Raw genomic sequence first — 21,879 nt, 5'->3', positions numbered from 1 at the left:
CCAGAAAAAAAAAAAATCAGAAATGGACAAAGAAAAATGTCTATATCACAAATAAAAACTTATTGATCAAGGAAATAAACATGATACAAAGAAACTACCAAATATAGAGAATGGGGGATCAAAAGATGGTGAGTGACTTTTCCCTCCCTAAATGGATTAAGATTGTTCCTATGCTAATTAGTTTTCTAACTTAAGTATTAGTATTTCGAAAATTGATGACTCTTTGGCATATACTATTACAATGCCCTAAGGAGGAATCGTCCTACAAAGAGGAGGAATATTTGACTTACGTAGAACAACTCCAATAGACTCTTTAAACTTGTCATGCTCTTTATCATAAAAGTCAAAATCACAAAAAATCGAGTCTGACAAACTCTTTATTGTCACTTGTTAAAGTAGTGAATACAAAAATCGAGACTAAGACTCACCACATGTAGCAAGGGTTCTTTGACTTGTTGTTAATAAAAATATACAGAAATTCTAAAAATACTTTTCCTACTAACTTAGTAATATTTCAAATCTTACTAAAGATTGTTGAGCCTAGATAGATGATTACTTTGACAATCTAACATAACATCCTTCTAGATTTCATGAAAAAATCTATATTCATAAAAAGAATAATTTTTTTAACTTGATCCAAGATGTTGAAAATTGACAGCTACTAAACTCCTAAAACTTGAGAGTTGTGATAATATGAACTCTCCCTCGTGGAGTGTGTTAAAATCATTGACTTTATGCATCGGGATACACAACCACACATCACCATAAAATCTATGTAGTTGTGTATCCTGATGGACGGAATTTACTATGGCACACCCCATGTCAAGGGAGTCGATTGAGTGTGCCACGTGGGGGTGGGGGTGCAGATTATCACTACTCAATTTAAAATTAAAATTCAATAGTGACAAATAATATATTTTTTTTTCAAAGTTCTTAGAATTTGATTATCTAGAAACTTGTGGCATCAGATTATATTTTTGGATTCCAAGATGTGAAATCATGACTTTTAGTAAAATTTGAGTCAATTTTTAACAAATAAAAGATTTATTAAATATATTGGAACACTCAACAAATTTTAGACTTGTTAAAATAATATTTTTAGGTTTTTGCCAAAATATATTATTTATTTTAAAGAGCATTGTTGGAGGTACTCTTAACCATAGATTGATTAGTAGATTGGAAATCACTACTACATTTGATGTCACAATAAAATTCCAAAGAATTGATGATCCTTGTTTGCATAAGAAATCCAAATGTCTTAAATTTGATCTCACATCTAACGATCGAGATTGAAAGAAAGATTCAAAACCTAAGAAACATCGGGTAACCTACATACACAAGGACAGAGCCAGGATTTTGTTCATGTGGGGGCAACCAAGAGTAGACAAAAATTATTGTGGGGGCAATGAAGAGAGTGGAAAAAAAATACTTATGAAGGTAATAGTGACAAATTTTTTTATCAGTTATTAAAATCTGTCACAATAGCATATTAATTCATAGAATTTGAAAACTCTTGTGTGGGAGAAAGAGGAGGGGCCCACAGCCTTCACTCTAACGCTAAATCCGCCCCTATACATAACTCCACTCGCTTTCTAATTCTGCCAATTGGACAACTTTAGATAAATCAGACGCATTTTGGCAGTAATCACATGGGAGATCTGGTTGACTCGCACAGCGTGGTTTCGTAGACATTTGGGGTTTAAGACATGGCTGTTTCTGTCTTATATGATGTGTATCTCGAAGACAAATCATCGACGACTTTGAACTAACGTCCCACAGCTCCAGCTGTCTATCTTAAAACCTAAGTTTTAAAGTTCTCATGTTTTTGCCGGCAAAAGAAAATCGCAAACCATGAAAGAGGAAAGACGTGTCGCGACGTGTCTCATTGCCTAACTAGGCCGTTGGTGTCCCTGTCTTACGTGGACCCCTCAACTCTACTTTTGCCATTAGATTTTCCTCGAGATTTTAAACATGGATAGTTTTAACGGTTATGATAATTTTCTCTCTCACTTGGTGCCTGCCCTCTCTGTCTGAACATAAACGATCATCTCGTTCGTTCTCTCACCTCAGCTTCACCAATTCTTCTTCCTCGCCATTTTTTTTTCCAGAAAACTCTTAGTCGCTCCCAAACCCTAGATTTTACCCAAAAAACAACTCCAGAAGTTGTCGAATTGCCGCCATGAACAATCTCCATTGCTAATTTGCCACTAATTAGTCTTTTTTTATTATAGCATTAATGGATTATTTACAGCTGAATTTCTCAGATTCTTGCCCTAACTTGGAAAATATTCGATGATTCCAGAGATCAATGCTCTTCACGAGCAATGCCATGGGTAAACTCCACTGAATTTCTTCAAATTTGATCTAACTAACCTATAATTTACTGGAGATTCTCTCGAATTCTGCAATCTTCAGAGCTTCTATTGTCCAAAATGAGTAAAGAGAGGATGAATTTATGTTGGATATCGTATTTTATACTCTCTGTGTTCATTCTCTCGATCTTTACTTCGCGCGTAAGGTGTCAAGATACAGATGAGTACAGTCAGACGGGTGATCCTGATCTGGTTCCAATCATAACGGAACTCGTGTATGAAAGGCTCTCGAATCTCACATCTGTATTCGATGGAGAGATCGCTGGCAGTTTGGACTTCTGCATTAAAGATTTGTGCGTTTTTCCTTTTTTTTGCTTTGTTTTTTTGTACTTCTGTTTAACATTTTTGATTATTTTCTCTGTTTCAAGTTGTGATTCTCAAGAAGTTGGAAGTTGGTTTTTGGTATCTTTCAGGCAATCTGATTGGAACGAGGCATTCAATTTTTCGTCGAATCTGGATTTCTTATCTTCTTGCATCCGGCAAACAAAAGGTGCGAGCGATTCTCATTTTGTGAAAATTCTGTTTTTTTAACTTTTGGATGGATATTTGCCGTATGGGTATTTGCATTGTGTAGTAAACTTCACAAAGTTAACGCATAAATGGTGGATACAAACATGGAAGTGCACTAAAGTCTTCACAAAAGAATGATTTACCGGGACTGCTCTAGATCGTATTCAACAACCCATTGTTTTGGAATCATATTCCATTAAAATACCTTACATGATTCTAGGGGTGGCAATCTTAACACGACCTACGAACAAGACTCAAAAACTTCACGAATTAGTGGGATTGGGTAATGGTGTCGATCCGTTTAACATGATTATTAAACGGGTCGGGTCTAGGTTAGGGATGTCAACCTGCTTAACCCATTCTGACACGATTAACTGTTGTGTTGTTAGCTTGTCATCTTACATCATGAAACATAGGAGGTATCTCAAATATCAACAATTATTTAAAGTTTTTGAAAATTACCCATTCTTTTTACTAGAATTTTGTAGAACTTTTTCATAATACATTTCTTCAAATATTATAAAACATAGAGGGTGTTTTAAGATATTTTTCAAATAATTAAGGGGTAAGCTTTTAGTTTGGAAAAGAAAAGCACTTTCCTTACTTAGTAAGGAGACTTTCTAGACTGCATTATCTTGCGTCATCCAAAAACATGATCCGATGGCACAGGATGTAGAGAACACAATTCTAAGAACATTGGAAAAAAAAATTGGTGGTGGAAATGGAACTTATTTTTTCCACTTAAGATTAGAATTTTATAATCAGGTTGCACGGGTTAGGTCATGTTACCTATTTAATAAATGTGTCGGGTTTGGGTTTAAGTTTTTGACATGATTATTAAATGAGTCAGATTTGGGTTGGGTAAATTTTCAAAATACCCTACCTCAACACTACACAACACAACATGAACATACCCGACCTAACCCATTGCCACCCCTACATGATGCCCCAAAAATAATTCTCTAACCATACATGGACATAATATTCATTGCCTGTGGTTTCTTGTGCCGATATGGATCATTAAATGGGTCAGATTTTATCAGAAATTCGAGTGATCCGAAATTCGGATTTAGCGGGTGTGGACCCTTAGAGTAGATCTGAATAAAAAAATGGGTCAAGTATGGTTTGATGTCCCTTGGTCTAAGTCGGATCCGGGTTGGATGCATATCCAACCTTATATCCGCCTAGATTCGAATGATATAATTCTTTGAAAATTATATTTTTATGTCTTTCAAAATATCCTTTTCTATTACTTTAATATAATATGAATTCTTATAAAATAAAAGGATTATAATGATAAAATAGAATAGTATAGCAACTAGCAAAGAAGTATAGGCTGTCTAGCAACAAAAAAAGTTGAACAGTACAAAATTAACTGACCCGGGCCAAATCAAGCAATTTGGTTGGATTGGATCCAGATTAAGTGAAAGCAAAATGATATTGATATGGTTTTATCTAGTAGGATCCGAATCCAGATAAAAAAATATTGGATTTGAATATGGAAATACTCAGATCCAACCCTATGCTGATACAATTCAGGTTGGAAGCCTTGTAGGTCAATGCTCTTTTGGCTTATCTTTCTCCAGTAGATATCTGTTACCTTTTTTTGATCTTTAATCTGTTGTTTTGTTATAATGTGGTCAGCTTTCCAGAGAGAACTGTCTTCCGAATGGCTTTAGTACACCTTGACATGCTTTGATTATTTCACAATGTTGTCGGAATTGGGGATTGACCACAAACACAATATCAATAGCAAAGAAACAATAGAGAATTGGAAAGACAGTCAAATGCACAAGGGGCAATTTACTATTTTAGGGAGTTTGACTCATTTTGCTATCTGTTGGTGCTGGTGGAAGGATAGAAATGGCCAGGCATTTCAAAGGAAGGAGAATCCCGTCTCCAATGTTATTATTGCATTGTTTGGTCTTGTCTTCTTTTGGTGCGAACAATTCCCTGATTTTAATGGGCTATTTTTTGAAGATTAATTGTTGGTGGGAACTTTGTTGTAGTGATAGTCAGTTGCTCTTTTTGGTTTTGGTTTTGGTTTTTGTTTTTCTTCTCTTTAGGTAGGTTGCTTCGACCTCATTCACTGTAATTGCCTGTTTCGTTTATGAGTACGTTTTTTGTTTATAAAAAAAAGGAGTATGAGCTAAAGTAGAGAATATGCAAATGAGTTGCTTGAATGATCTTAAACTAAGGAAATATGCGAATTGTTTTCGCCTTCTTTATTTTTAATTTTCTATTGTAGATTTGATAAATGATGGTATTATTCTTAGAAAAAGAGAATTCATATGCACAAAAAAATCTCTATTTTCAATATTCTATGCCAAGGGTTACCAAGTCATTTTCATTTTCTGCTAAATTATCTTCATGTATAGGTGAGTCTGTTTTACTATTATCTCATTTCTGATTATGAATTCAATTGAATCAATAGGAGATCTCCCTCAGCGCATCTGTACAGCAGCAGAAGTAAAGTTCTATTTTCGTAATTTCTTTGAAAGGGGGTTAAAGAGTACCAATTACTTGAACCCTAATAAGAACTGCAATTTGACTTCATGGAATCCTGGGTGTGAACCAGGATGGGCTTGTAGTGTTGGTTCAGGTCAGAAGGCCGACCTCAAAAATTCGAAGGACATGCCTACTAGAATTCAGGACTGTCAGGCTTGTTGTGCCGGCTTCTTCTGTCCTCATGGTATTACTTGCATGATACGTAAGTATTTGATCCTAGAACCATTTCTTTCTTAATGATTCTACAGAGTATTTTCTTTCACTCTTTGGTTATCTGGATAAGGTTGTTGGTATTTCATTGTCTTTGTTCTTATTTTCTGCCTTACGTTGGTGATGCTGATTTGGAAGGAGTGATTGTATGTTTTGTACAATTTTTGCTTACAGAATTTCTTATTAATATATATAGTGCATTCATTCCAGTTTCTTCCAAATTATTCTTTTTGATAAATTTTTACCCCAAATTATGTTGAATATGTAAGGGATTTAACCTTCTAGTCATTTTAACATTTCATGTTGCTTTAAATCTCCATGGAAAACTCATACAGAACTTTTCTTACACTTGCAGCCCCTTGCCACTGTTTCTAACAAATCTCTAAAAGATAAGGATCCTGTACTGGATTCAATCCCATTTGGTAAATAAGCTCACATTGAACCACCATTGTAACAACTATACATTATAGTCTACTAACTATTATAAACATGCTTGCACATGTACATGTATTATGTCTGGCAAAATTGTGGCTATGTACGCATGCTACTTTTTTAGTTGAACACTACTTTTCTTTTTTTATAGGTGTTGTTGGGAAATACATTTTTTTTATGTGTCATAAAATACTTGTCTCTTCCCTGTTAGAAGCATAAAGGTACTGTTACCCTTGATGGTATGACTTTTGAAGTTTGTGTTGTTAGATTATTGGGTGTAGCTTAATATATTGTAGTTATTTATAATATCAGAGACTTGCTATAGACTTGCAGATGTTATTGATGGATGGAAAGAGTTTCTAAATTTTTATTTGTTACCTTGCCATTGAAGCTTGCCCATTAGGTGCTTACTGCCCACTTGCAAAACTCAACAAAACCACTGGTATATGCGATCCGTAAGTAGACATACTAGTGTTAAAGTTCTTTTCATATCTCATTTTCCTTATAGTGTAGTGTTAGTTAATGCTTTGGTAGACAAATTCTGCAGATACCATTACCAACTACCTCCTGGGAAGCCAAACCATACTTGTGGTGGAGCAGATATTTGGGCAGATATTGGGAGTAGTAGTGAGGTATTCTGTTCAGCTGGATCATACTGTCCGACTACCACCCAGAAACTTCCTTGCAGTAGTGGGTAGTACTGTTTGTCCTAGAACTCTGGCACAAATTTTATCATTTTGCAACTTTAATTTTGTTTTTATTGCATCAGCTTTGGCAACTTAAATCTGAGTGATTAAGAACATTCTTAATTCCTCTTGAGATGTGATTGTGATGATTTTCTATTTGTTTTTATCTCATCATCTGTATCTATTCATTTTCTTTGATAAGTACTTCCATCTTTGTTTACTAATGCTAATTGTCATGCAATTTCAGACATTACTGCAGAACGGGCTCTACATTGGAAAAAAGTGAGTTTCTTATTGTTAGTTGCGAATATATTTTATGTTAGATGGATTTTAAATCCCTTTTTGTACGTTTCCTATTTGAATCATCATTATGGGGTAATAAAATAGTATTTCATTTGGACCGGGTATGTGGTACTAAAAAGTGCATATATTGATCCATGTTGATCCAGTACAAATCAAAGGGTGTAGATTCGTGTGTATCCCTAATGAGTGAAGGTGTTACCTTATTTTGATCATAATTGATTGGGCAGTTAGGATAATGAATTTATTAGGATTGATTGCCTTCCTTTTTGAGGGATTTGGTTTTCATCTATCTAAGTGGAGAGTTTATGGATTGTAATGGGGGAATGAAAGACACGTAATATTTTATTATGGAAAATAGTGAAATGGCTCTCTGGAGCATGAGTGGGAAATGAAAAATTAAAAGATCAACTTGTGAGCAAATGAACAAAAGCTATAGAACATGAGAAAAGAATCAACAAAGGTAGCTTTACAGTATGATTGACTAATCTCAAGTGAGGAGCTGAATGTTGAAGAAAAAAAGTTCGATGTATATATTTTATACCATGTAAATTTAAGAACCACAGATTGCAATTATGTCTCATTTAATGATTTTTTTTATACAACACTGGTGTGTTGCATATATAGAGGGGAGTTAAAGAAAATCTTAAATATGAGACATCTACCCAAAATACGTATGAATTTTAGATATATTTCTAGACATATAACAACTAGATATATTTTGTTCTTTCCTTTTCTGGTGGATAAGCTGGATTTGGCTGAATTGCTATGATAAAATGAGCAAATCATTTTTAGGATCCTATGCTTTTGAATAGCTCATTTCAGATTCATTTTCATATAACTTCAGTCATTAGCACCCTGCTTATGTCTGAGTTGATGTCTTGTTCTTATTTTTTTCTGATGGGTAAAGATAAAATCATTCATGAGAAAAAAAACAGAGGTTGAGTAGACCATCCAAAAGAAAACATTACAAACCCAACAAAGGGCAGCCACAGCCAAAAAAGCTGGAAAAAAACACTAGAGTTATCCCATACTTACATTGCACACCCTCGAAAGGAAATCTTCGAAAAAAATGCCAATTAAATTCCTTAAACCTCTTACACCAAAAGAATTACAAAGCTAACACTTCCAAAACTAACTTGTGCTCATCCCTAGCTTTATTAGCAAACACCCGTTTGTTCCTTTCCTTCCAAATCAGCCAGCACAATACAAACAGAAGTAAATCCCATAACAACCGCTTTGCCTTTGTAAGATACTTATCCCATTCCATCCAACTATCCATCAATACTTTCACTGAGTTAGGCAAGCAACCCACCACCCCAAACAAATTTAGATAGTGATTCTAAATCTTGTAACCATAACTGCAATGTAAGAACAAATGATTTGCTGATTCCTGTTTACTTGACAAAGACTACAAAAACTTGTTAAGTAGAAACCTCCATTTCTTAACAAATCGATGGTCAGCAATCTTCCAAGCGTAACGAGCTACATAAACACCGAAACCTTTGAAGGGATGTGTTTGTTCTCCAAACCACAGGACATGGAAAGCTAAGACTGCCAACTTGGGCTCCTGAAGAATAAAAAGACCGCACCGTAAAATTTCCATCTTTAGATCCATCCCACAACCGTCTGTCTTCCATATTTAGATCAAGTTGTGCCGCTTCTACACATTCTGTAAAACTCACTAAACTTTCAAACTCCCAATCATTAAAAGAATGTTTGAACCCATAGTCCCAACTAATCCCTTCCCCTTCTCTATGAATAAAAGAAGAGATGAATTCTCCTTTTTTCGAGGAAAACTCGTGTAACTCCAGGAATGAAAGGTTCAAAGCCCGATCTCCACACCACCAATCCTCCCAAAACCTCACTTTACCCCCCTTCCCTACTTTAAATTTAACCTTCTTTCGAAACATCGGAAGTCTCCTCATAATACCTTTCCATACTCCACTCTTGTACGCCTCTTTAACGTCGCCGCTTTCCCACCTACGATTAGGAGCCCCAAACTTGTCCCTTATTACCTTTTTCACAAGCTATCACTCTCATTCCCAAATCTCCATAACCACTTGCCTAGAAGAGCCGAGTGAGCAAAAGTTTTTTATGCCCAAACCTCCATATCTCTTTGGCATGCATACGTTTTTCCAACACACAAGGTGCAATTTCCTATTACCATTTATGTCATGCCAAAAGAAGTTCCTACATAATCTATCAAGCTTATGCTCCACGGGTTTCGGTGAGGAAAAAATAGAGAGAAAATAGTTAGGGATGGCCGATAACGTGCTTTTGATTAAAGTCAACTTGCTGCCTTTGGAAAGATACCTCGCTTTCCATATGCTTAATTTCTTCCTAATCTTTTCTAGAACCGGATCCCAAATTTCCTTACTATTATACCCCAAACCCAAGGGAAGGCCTAAATATGTAGAAGGTAAACTTTCAACCTGAAATCCGATGGAGGCCGTCAACATTTCAACCCCTATCGAAGTCCCCACACTGAAAATCGTACTCTTCCTGAAATTAACCGGAATGCCCGATATAGGCCTCAAATCAGCCGAGAATACCAATCATAAAGTGCGCCTGTCTCAGGGAGTTATCTAGAAAAATAAGTGTGTCATCGGCAAATTGAAGATGTGAAATGGAGATACCTCCCAAACCCGCCTTGAACCCAAAAATTTGCCCAATCTCTAAAGCTTTGGCAAGCATGGGAAATGAAGAGAAAAGGCGATAATGAGTCACCATGACGAAGTCCCCTTGAACCCTGAAAAAAGACGGAGGGGGATCCATTCACTAAAATTGAGAACGTGGATGTCGTGATGCATTTCATAATCCAAATAACCCATCTATTGCTAAACCCCATCCTTCTCATCAAGTACTTAAGAAAATTCCAACTCACATTGCAAACTAAACGGGGTAACTTCGTCTTCCTTTTGTAATCGATACATTCATTAGCTATGAGAACCCCATCTAATATTTGTCTAACATGCACAAAGGCTCCTTGAGTCTCTTTTATGATGATGGGAATCACTTTTCTAAGTCTCGTAGCGAGCACCTTAGAAATGATCTTGTAGATCGAACCCACTAGACTAATTGGTCTTAAATCCGATATTTCCTCCATACCCAATTTCTTTAGAATAAGAGCCACAAACGTGGAATTCGACCCAATATCTAGGAACCCTTCTTCATAGAAGTTTGCCAAAACCGCAATCAAATCCCCTTTTACAACCTCCCAATTGTTTTTGAAGAAAGCCATCGGAAATCCATCTGGACCCGGCGCTTTGTCACCATCCATACCCAAGATAGCCACCAACACTTCTTCTTCATCGAACGGATGCTCCAACCACCTCTTGCTCTCACTAGAGATTGAGTCAAAAGATAGATTATTTAAACGAGGTCTATCAATATATTGCTCGGTATACAACCTTTTGTAGTAATTCACTATGCCTTCCGCCACCTCCTCTTCCCCTTTTCTCCGCTCTCCTTCAAACTTAAGATGAGTAATCAAATTTGTCTGACTATGGTAATTTGCCATTTTGTGAAAAAAATTTAGTATTTCCACCTCCTTCCTTCAACCTCCAACTTTGCCATCTTTTGAAATTGTACTTTGAGATTTACCCGTCTACACCTCTCCTCATTTAAACTATTGGCTTCTTCCTTTTGATCAATGAGCTCCAACTCCTTAAGTAACTCCTTATTAACATCTAAGTTTCAAACTTAACCGCATTCCAACCTTTTAGTTTTTCCTTGACCCAATTGAAGTTCAATCTGAACACTGAACCAGGTCTACCCTCAAATTGTTGTTTATTCCACCAAGATGTTATTAAGTCCTTGAAATTAGGATGAAACAACCACATGTTCTTGAACCTAAAAGGGATTGGACGATGCCTATTTACTCCCACTATCAAAAAGATCGGGGCTTGGTCCGATACCGGGTTTGAAGCTTTCTCTTGAACCTCTCTGCCTAAATTGTCCTCCCAGCAAGGAGTTACTAAAAATTTGTCCAGTCTGCTTAATACTAAGTTTACTTGTCGATTAGACCATGTGAAACCTCCTCCGCATAATGGAAGATCTACTAATTCATTCCGACCCACAAAAGACTAAAAAAATCTCATTCTCAAAGAAATCCTAGCTTCCTCACCCTTTTCGAAAGAGAAACGAATGACATGAAAATCCCCTCCCAGCCTCGAAAACCCGCTTGGAGAAAGCAAGTCTCCTCTTGATAATGGGGCAAAGGTTTCATTTTCTCCTCTGGATCTAGTAGGTTTAAAGCCGATAAACGAAGTTCTTGTCACCCTCTGTTATCAGGCCCTTCCGGAATCGAAAGAGGTCTTGCTGACCTTTCCATGCAAAAACTTGGAAGCGGAGGAACCTCCCATGCGCATTCTCGAACCCCGTCGCCACTAGCACCCTATTGTCCAAAGCACATTTAGACCACAAAGACTTCCTACTTGCCGCTGCTTCTTGAAGAGCCTTGCAAAATCACAACGCCTCCCCTCGAGAAAATACAATGACTGCAAAACCTCTAGCTCCTGATTCTCTAATATCGATACCTCTGTTACCTCTGGCTCGGGATACCCTTATTTCAAAATTCTTCCTTTCAATCTTAATCAACCCCATTTTTAGATTTAAATGTTAGCGTTTATGAAAAGAATCCATTAGAAGTATCTAATAATAGCAGTTACATGAATCAAGAAAAAGTAGGGCTTCTGAAGAAGTTTCGAGGAGAATAGTTGTATAGAAAATGACATCAATTCCTTCGCATAAAAGCTTTCCAAGCTATGTCTTGTTATTATATTTGCATTTGGTATTTTTGTTGGTTATATGGCACGTTTAGCTTAAATTTAGCTTACTTTCTCCATTTTGCTAGCCTCAGAGAGGAATTCTTCTGTACCGCTACGTTACAAAAGTAGTCACTTAGAACTAAAGAATGTTTCACACTAAATGCTATTAATGATCTCCTTGCAGAGTGCTTCAAGTTGACTACTTGCAATCCAAATACTGCAAATCAAAATATTCACGCATACGGTGCCATGCTTATAGTAAGTGGTCATTTACTGCGCAAAGTTCTCTCTCTCTCTCACACACACACACACACACACAGAATAGGCATGCATAATAAATATCTTGAATTGATAGATATAACTGGTTCCAGCTGGCACCATGCCAAACTGCTTATTGCATAAAGTATGCAGTTAAATTTTAACTTTTTTTTTTCTTTTGTTTCTTTGACTTTCTCTTTCTATTGTTGTTTCTAGGCATTTACCCAATTAGAATCTTGTTACTGTTTAAAATCTTTAAATATCTTCAAAAGTCTTTCCCTGATGTCCTCAGTGTATATTTTCTTGTTTAGGCTAAACAACCACCAAATCTTTCCGAAATTATTCATGTATTCATTATTTCTTATAAATGATTGCAGTACCTTTTGAATGTCTTTTCTTTAGAAAAATAAAGAATAATTGATGAACCATAACACAATCACCTAAATCATCTATTCGTTCTACAGTTTATTTTCTTCTTGTACTCGGGATATGTAAAGTTGCACATTTTATTCTAAATACTGAGCATGTTAGGTTGGTGCCACATCCATCAGAAATTGACCCCTTTCACTTGTAAATGCAGGCTGCGTTGAGTACTTTATTGATCATTATTTATAACTGTTCTGATCAAGTTCTCACCACTCGGGAAAGAAGACATGCCAAATCAAGGGAAGCTGCGGCAAGGAGCGCAAGAGAAACTGCAAAAGCGCGTGAAAGGTGGAAGTCTGCAAGAGATGTTGCTAAGAGGAGTGCAATTGGGCTCCAAACACAATTATCACGTACATTTTCTCTTAAAAAATCTATAAAGCAGCCGGAGCAAATGAAGGTTCTGGGTCAAGTAGGAACTCGATCAGATGATGCAGATGATGCCTTATTAGCCCCAATGTCACCAGTTACTTCAAGCTCATCTCTGCAATCATCTGAAGCATCAAAAACAAATAAAAACGAACCAAGTAACCTCATGAAGATGATGCATGAACTCGAGGAGGACCCTGATAGTAATGAAGGCTTCAATCTGGAAATTGGAGATAAAAATATTAAAAAGAATATGCCAAAGGGTAAACAAATACAAACTCATAGCCAGATCTTCAAGTATGCATATGGCCAGCTTGAGAAGGAGAAAGCACTGCAACGGCAGAACAAGAACCTAACCTTTTCGGGAGTAATTTCAATGGCTACTGATACGGAGATCAGGAAGAGGCCTATGATTGAGGTTGCTTTCAAGGATCTAACCCTTACTTTAAAAGGGAAAAACAGACATCTGTTGAGGTGTGTTACTGGGAAAATTAAGCCTGGCCGTGTTTCTGCTGTTATGGGCCCATCTGGTGCTGGAAAAACAACATTTCTTAATGCTCTGGCCGGAAAAGCCACTGGATGCAAGATGACTGGTTTAATTCTTATAAATGAAAAGATTGAATCCATCCACTCATATAAGAAGATAATTGGTTTTGTGCCACAAGATGATATTGTGCATGGGAACTTGACAGTGGAGGAGAATCTCTGGTTTAGTGCCAGGTGCAGGTATATCACATATAGTTCCATCTTGCATGCCAAAATCAATTTTTATCGGCTATGCCACTTTTTCTTTTTGAGTTATTACCTTTACTCAAATTATATGTGCTGCTTATGGGCTCTAGAACTATGGAACCAAATTTCTATTACATATCAATTGAGTAGTCTTCCATTAAAGCAACTTTTTAGGATTGTTCTTTGGGGATTTTGTATTTAGATGTGAGTTGATTGTTAATGGTGGATCCATAGCTCAGTTGGTTGACATATTGTAACGCAACTTTGAAGTCGTGACAGGGGGGGAGGGGGGGGCTAGCTTATTTGTTCTTTTGCTTCATCTCTTTAATCCTTCCCGACTGCTTTCTTCGCATTACTCTTTTTCATGTTTGCTTCAATAAATTCTTCTTCTTACAAAAGCTTTGTTAACTATAGGCATATCTTTATTATATGTGCTTAAATTTTGATTGCCTCCTCGCTTGGTTTCTAACGTCATGTTGATTATTGTGAGACACAGAAAATTATTTTTCAAAAGTTAAAAAAAAGAAAGAAAAAAGATGCACAAAATTACAACCCCAGATTTGCGGGAAGAAATTACTTGATTATATTGGAGGAAATACAAAGATCACATTTGGTTTTCAAAAGTCAATTAATTGGTATTGGTTGTAATGTTCAAAATCTTGTACTCAACACCGAAATCTGTCTTCCTGATTCCGTGTTCATTCAGCAAAAAAACTTGCCAAGTTCTATGGAACTTGTTCTAGGATTTGAGGGACTGGCCAAAATGAGTTAACTTGGTTGAGTTGTGGCTTAATTTGTCAGTTATTAACATTCTTTATCCAGAAATCTGAACTTTACTTCATTATTTTATTAATGAGCAGTATCTTTTCACTTCTATACCATTTTTATTTTGTTGCCCTGATGCATACAAATAATTGGTGTATGATGCAAATGAATCACCTGGTATCTGTCACTAATCATCTTTGAACTAAGACATCTTTGCTTAGCTCTTTTTCCATCCATATTTGTCACGCATGTCCATGCTCACTGGAGATTAGAAGATGATTTTACTACATATTGACTTATATAATGGTTTGTCTCGGTCACTTGAAAAGCCGAGATATCTCGACCAATACATTACAAGATAAACCTCGATTGTCTTGTTCCAGTAATGCCCAAGATTGAGATGTCTTGGCTGAGGCATTCCGAGACGAAATGAGATTTTGAACCATGATTTATATGAGGGCCACACTCTGCATGCCATTTATGCATTCAACCTTTGAAGATGCAATAGAAATGTGATAAAACTTTCAGTTTTTCTTGCTCTTCTGTGATCTGCTCTTTGTTTTATCTTCTTGCTTTACTTGATGTGATCATGAGTTTTTATTTTTTCTGTACTAACGGTGATTTCCTTTATTGAATTTCTGGTTATTTAAGACTATCCGCTGACATGTCAAAACCGGATAAGGTCCTAGTTGTTGAAAGAGTTATCGAGTCCTTGGGGCTACAAGCAATACGGGATTCCTTGGTTGGAACAGTAGAGAAGCGAGGAATCTCAGGAGGCCAGAGGAAGAGAGTAAATGTTGGGCTGGAAATGGTAATGGAACCTTCATTGCTGATCTTAGATGAACCCACGTCTGGTTTGGATAGTTCATCTTCCCAGTTACTTCTTAGGGCACTTCGTCGCGAGGCTCTCGAAGGGGTAAACATCTGCATGGTGGTTCACCAACCGAGGTAAGCCTTAACAATCGTTCTGACTGCAGATTTTAAAAAAAAAAACCACGTTAGTTCCATTTATTGGCAAAATCAGGAAACAGGTCATACAACGCTAAACTAGGAAGATCTTCCATTTATTTTAATAAGTAGCCAACATTTACACTTGTCCAGTATTATGTACATAGGATTTCAAGAATGACAGCAGGTGCCATCTAGCTTAGTTGGTAAAGTCTCTGGGTGATGATACCAGAGACCTGGGTTCAAATCCCACCAGCAGCACATTACTGAACTCATTAATAACGGGCTTACCAATTAAAAAGGGAAAAAAAAGAATGACCTGATATCCATTGCGTTTCAAGTACCTATGTTTTCTAGAAATATCTGATTTGAGGTTTTTGGTGATGACAATGAAGATTAGGTCTATAGCATAAACGATTATATAAACCATAACTATTTCAATAGGTAAGTGGCAACTTACTAGCTGTCTAGAAATTAGCATACCTTTACGTGGTTCATAGTCACACTGACTAACCAATTTTTATGAGCTCTAGCAGTTAATAGAATGATTGAAAACTTTTGAGTTATGTATTTGTTACATGTTTCTGTGTGGACAATGAAACATTAACTAAGGATTTAGGGTGAGGATATTTATTCTTCGAATATCAAACACTCTCATTTATCTAACAATAAGGGTAATCTTCTGCTTCAGCTATGCCTTGTTCAAGATGTTTGATGATTTAATACTACTAGCCAAAGGCGGTCTAATAGCGTATCATGGACCGGTAAAGAAAGTCGAAGAATACTTTGTAGGCCTTGGGATCAATGTCCCTGATCGTGTTAATCCTCCAGACTACTTCATTGACATTTTGGAGGGTGTTGTGAAACCAAGCACGAGCACAGATTTGAATTATAAACAGCTTCCCATCAGGTGGATGCTTCACAATGGGTACCACATACCCCCAGATATGCAACAGAGTGCTTCTGGTATTGCTTCTTCCTCAAGGGGTCCAAACCCTAATGATGTGCCAGATGTTGCTGGTGCTGGAGCTGAGGAACAATCTTTTGCTGGAGACTTATGGCGGGATGTTAAGTGTAATGTCGAGCTCAAGCGGGACAATATACTGCACAATTTCTTAAAGTCGAAGGACTTATCCAACCGGACAACTCCTGGTGTATTCCAGCAATACAAATACTTCTTTGGCAGGTAAATCTGAAACGGATAAAACAACTGGACTTTTTAGCTGCTTTTTAACTGTTAAGACTCTTGATCTCTAATTAATATACCTATTTTTTTTATATATTTGGTTTTTCAGGGTTGGTAAGCAACGATTAAGGGAAGCTAGAATGCAAGTAGTGGATTATCTAATTTTACTACTTGCTGGAGCCTCCTTAGGAACACTTTCTAAAGTGAGTGATGAGACCTTTGGGGCACTAGGTTACACCTATACTGTCATTGCAGTTTGTAAGTTCTTATACTCGAATCTCCTATTTTTTATATTGTTCCTCTCAACTCAAGTTAGCTTGCTTTCTTGAAGCCATGGACTTGAAAGTTCAAATTTTCTTTGGAGATCTGTGGTTTAATCCTGCATCTTTCAGTGCTTTAAACTTTCTCCCTTGTTAGATGTGTTTGAATTGGAAACTACCATATTCCTGATTAGCATTAAATACCCATGAAAACCATTTATATTGATGGTCATGGTATAATTAATGTGTCAACCCTGAGCCATTAATCAGATATTAAACTGAAAAGAACATATACCCAGTTTAAACTTTCTTCATTGCCAAATTCACTCACATTTATTCAAATCTTACCTTCTGAGTTGCAGCTCTCCTGTGCAAGATCGCCGCTTTGAGATCCTTCTCTTTGGACAAGTTAATCTACTGGAGAGAGAGTTCTTCTGGCATGAGCAGCCTGGCTTATTTTCTCTCAAAGGATACAATTGACCATTTCAATACGGTCATCAAGCCCCTAGTTTATCTTTCAATGTTCTATTTCTTCAACAACCCTAGATCTTCCTTCACAGAGAATTACATTGTTTTGGTCTGCCTTGTATACTGTGTGACTGGTATTGCCTATGCATTTGCCATATTTCTCGAACCTGGTCAAGCCCAGCTGGTGCGTATTGTAAATTCACATCGAAGAACTTGTTATAATATCAAATTGCATTTTCATTTATCCTTTTCCTTCCAATTACAAGCTACTTTGGTTTTTGCAGTGGTCAGTGCTTCTTCCTGTTGTTTTGACACTCATAGCGACTCAGCAGAAAAGAAGTCGTGTTATTGAGAATCTTGCTAACTTGTGCTACACTAAGTGGGCTTTGGAAGCATTTGTGATATCAAACGCTGAAAGGTTTGACACACTACCCTTTCCCCATTTATGATCAATTTCCTTGATGTTTTCACCAATACACGTTCTTCGATTCACACACCCAGCAAAATATTGAGAGAAACTTGTTGAGTTGGTCCCAGGTGTTCCATTTAGATCCACATCATAAAAGCAAAAACTAGAAATTAAAAATAAAATAAAATAAAAAGCATGACTCCAAAAAGTCTTCATCCACAGAACTTACAATCTTGCATTCTTTTGGAAGACATTGCTATGGAAATTGAATACTAGTCGAAATACCGAGGACTTACAGAGTATATTATATTTATGAAAAGCATATGCTACAAGTGAATTTTCCTTTACATTTTTTTGCTAGATAAAAATAAACAATACAATTGGGACAACAAAATGAAAAAAGCAGCAGCATACTTGAGTATGCTTTTCAAAAATGAACTAAGAAACTACATTGCTACGATGAAAAGGGTACTTAGAAATGTGCAAACTATATATATTACTAATCCTTTCTGTTTTATTTATTTCAGATACTCTGGAGTGTGGTTAATAACACGCTGCGGTTCACTTTTCAAAAGCGGGTATAATGTTCATGATTGGAGTCTTTGTATATTTATCCTTATACTCAATGGTATAGTTAGTCGTGCCATAGCTTTCTTTTGTATGGTGACCTTCCAAAAGAAATGAGTCCAAATTATAATTCTTTTGCCAATCTTTTATTTATCATACAAGAATCCCCAGGATTTCCCTAATAATCAATGGGAACTACTCGCTAACCTTTACACAAATTTTTAGTCGCATTGTAAACCAGACCAGACTACTGTATTTTAGGACTAAATGAAAGATTAATTTTTTTGTTCCATGTGCATGTTATTTGTGTGTGTTCATGGTTACATTATCTGGATATTGGTACCTGAAAATCACGGTAATTTTCCTTACTTTTTTATGTTTGTTATTTTCTATTTATATTTATATATATATATATATAATATTTCTGAACAAATAGAAAAACATGGCTCTTGTGAAAGGCAAAGTGTCAATCAAATGTCATCAAATTATCCTTTGTGTTTTAAAGATAAATAAGCAAGGGAGCGGATCCTCTGTAGTACTCTTTATGCTATAGTGTGCATTTAGACAGTTAAGAGAGTGTCACATCAACTACAAACTTAAACTACACCGTTAAAAATGTCTGAAAATTGGAAGTTCAGTGCTTGTCCATTTTCATTGTCAAAGAACATGTTTAAAAAAATCACATCAGATACAAACTATAAGTTCAAGAGATCTGAATTGTTATTTTTTTTTAAATAATGTATTGTGCTACGTAAGAAGAACTACAAGACACTGCAAAGGATCCGCTCCCTATAATCAACGGGTTATGAATGAAGGGTACTTTTTAGAAGAGCCATGCAAAACTGGCTCTGAAAAATAAACTCAAATCCACTCAACTGTGGTGGAATGTGCACAGTTTTTTTCTTGAGATACAAATTTTTAAAAATTATTATTCTATGCACATTCCACGTCATTTGAATATTTATTTATTTGAGTCAGTTTAGTATTATTATTTTTTTGAAGGAAGATTTATAATGAAATTGAAAAATTAAGGTTTTAAGGGAAGATGTGTAAATAATTCCTGAATTTTCTACCATCATTTCATGATTTCTTGTAGTTATTTTTATTATTTTTTTCAAGTTAAGAGTCAAACTCTTAGGAACCTTAGCCACCGTGAAACACAATGCTCTGTATATAATCTTATTTCTTTGTGGAAGTTTATATTATCACAACAGTTTTTTTTTTTTTTCCTTTTTTTTTTTTTTTTTTTTTTTTTTTTTAAATAATATAATAATAAAACAAATAAGATACAAGCTAGAAGGGCTATATAAAACAAAATTTAAAAAACAAAAAAAATGGAAGAGCTTTTCATAGTCCGCCTTTGATAAGCTTTTCTCACCTTCCCTAAAACTCAAATCCAAGAATTTTTGGGGAGAAGAAATCGAAAGTGGTTGCGATTTTTAGAAAATAAAATGGTTTCTGCACCTAAATCCCAAATTTAATTTCATTTCATTTCATTTTGAAAGCTGTTATTGTCACATCAACTTTTACTAATGTCACACCAATTCTTATGTAACCTTTGCAGAATTGCATATTGTTGACGTGGCGTTAGTAAAAATTGTGTAACTCTCTTCATTTTTCACGATGCTAATTATTTATTTATTTTTGTCTAGCCCTAGTTTTGATCCTAACTCGTGATGTGAATGCCCAATGGCCCAATTCTTGACATCGTTGTCTTGACTTTTGGACAAAATCAGTGGAGTTGGCTCATTTACTATGCCAAGTGGCACTTTTATGATTGTACCATGTGTCAAAGAAAAAAAAAGAGAGTCCTAACATACTAACTAGAAAGTCTTCCCTCAGTTAATACTCGATTCACTTGGCATGGACATGAATCGGTTGATTCTTTTTATTGGGATACAGAACAATACATCCTCATAAAATCTATGCAATTGTATATCCCAAGAAAAATAATTTATGATTTGTGCATGCCACATCATCAATCGAGTGAAGAATTTTTAATTAGAAAATCATTACTCAAAAAGAAAAAGAAGTATTGAATTCCTAACTAGAAAATCTTCATTGGTCAATACTCGACTGAAGTGACAAATATAGAATCATAGATCTTTTGCCTTGGGATACATAATTGCACATCTTTTACAAGATGTCTAATTGTGTATCTTGAGAGAAAGATATATGGTCACGTCAGCCCAATGAAGCCTTTTTAATTAAAAAATTATTATTAAAAAAATAGTGAAAATGACTCATCACATGACATACTCAAATGACTTCATGATGTGACAAGTTGGGGTATATAATTCTGAGTGCCTTGCAGTATATAATTGCATTTTCCTCATAAAAATTTGTATCCCAAGGATACAGATCTACTGTTTCCAAATTTTCCACGTCATAAAGTTATTTTATTATGCCACATGGTGAGTCATATTATCATGACTAAGAAAAAAAAAACATCTGATATCATGGTTTGAAAAAAAGAAAAGAAGGTCCACACTCCATCTTTAGTGCCAAAGCACGCCATGTGCGTAGGTTTCGACTCATTGACTGACGTATTAAAAGAGTGTCACGCGAGATCACCGTAAGATTAGTCCTAGAGATTTTCGGTTCCATGAGATCTCAAGTGAGGATTCTTTCCATTTAATTTCATGTTCTAGTATGGATTACGAATGGCCTGGCAATGGATCGTGCTTGGATCCTCAACATTTGAATCCAAATCCAATTCGGTAACGAATGGATTAGTTTTATACCGGATCAATCTGATTTTTATATACAAAATATTTGTATATATATTTAAACAAAATATATAATATAATTTATATATTTTATCATCACATCTTTTACGATTGATCCGGTTTGGTTCAAATATAATCCGATCCATATATAGTCCTAGGAATCACCACCCAACTCATTAGGTGAACGGTGAAAAAAAGGAAAGGTAGGTGGGTGATATTGGCAAACATGTTTTCTATATTTTCAAGCATGTTAAAAATATGTTGTTAGACTAAACTCTATGATCCGAAGTATAAATCAAGCAAGAACACAAGAATCTCACACGACACAAAATATACATGGTTTGATCAAAGAATCGATCTACGTCCACGGGCGAAAACGATAATTTCACTATATTATCCAAAGAAGAACACGGTTACAATTTCTTTCTGTCTCTTGTATGTTTCTCACACCCTTTAGGGTTTCATCTCTTACCTTTTATATACTTAGGGTTATAAAGAAGTTAAACGGGTCGGATCCAAAATCAAATCGAATGGGCCCAATATTTTGTCCGGGGGGAATTAAACGGGTCGTTAACGGATCTCAAAAGATTCGGGTTGAATCCACGACAACCCTCCACATACAAGAATAGAAGACATAACCAACATATGTTATATTAATTTATTGGAATATCTGAAACAAATATGATTGGTAATATAAAAAATGTATATGGCCATATCACATCTTTGATCTCCCTTACCCATAAATGACTTGAAAACTAAATATGGTGTAATAAGAGAGATATTTTCACATTGAAAGATTAATGTATGCACATGAGTGAATTTATTAATATCTTTATGGTTCTAAATTTTGGCCACTTTTAAGAAACCTTTTAGATTTACTTCCAAATCTAGAGATTTGTCTTTTATTTTTGAATTGTGCTAAAATGAACTAAAGATCGGATCTCATATCGCACATCTTGACGTGAAAGAGGATAG

At 35.7% G+C, this 21,879-nt stretch overlaps 1 protein-coding gene across 1 annotated transcript; it reads left to right on the top strand.

The window, feature by feature from the left end:
* Positions 1 to 1,917: 1,917 nt before the first annotated feature.
* On the top strand, positions 1,918 to 18,465 carry LOC147385820 (ABC transporter G family member 28-like). Its single transcript, XM_086422132.1, has 14 exons — positions 1,918 to 2,665; positions 2,786 to 2,862; positions 5,317 to 5,592; positions 6,424 to 6,487; positions 6,580 to 6,726; positions 6,966 to 7,000; positions 11,975 to 12,048; positions 12,629 to 13,566; positions 14,989 to 15,285; positions 15,977 to 16,471; positions 16,581 to 16,729; positions 17,094 to 17,383; positions 17,484 to 17,617; positions 18,136 to 18,465. Exons 1-14 carry the CDS (start codon positions 2,433 to 2,435, stop codon positions 18,290 to 18,292), a joined length of 3,366 nt encoding a protein of 1,121 aa, XP_086278258.1. The 5' UTR covers positions 1,918 to 2,432; the 3' UTR covers positions 18,293 to 18,465.
* Positions 18,466 to 21,879: the final 3,414 nt, after the last annotated feature.

This window comes from Akebia trifoliata, chromosome 14 (genome assembly GCF_017979445.1).
Source record: "Akebia trifoliata isolate Shusen 1 chromosome 14, ASM1797944v1, whole genome shotgun sequence".
NCBI classification, from domain to species: Eukaryota; Viridiplantae; Streptophyta; class Magnoliopsida; order Ranunculales; family Lardizabalaceae; genus Akebia; species Akebia trifoliata.
Note: the sequence above shows the minus strand (reverse complement) of the source record. Positions and strands in the feature narration are given on the sequence as shown.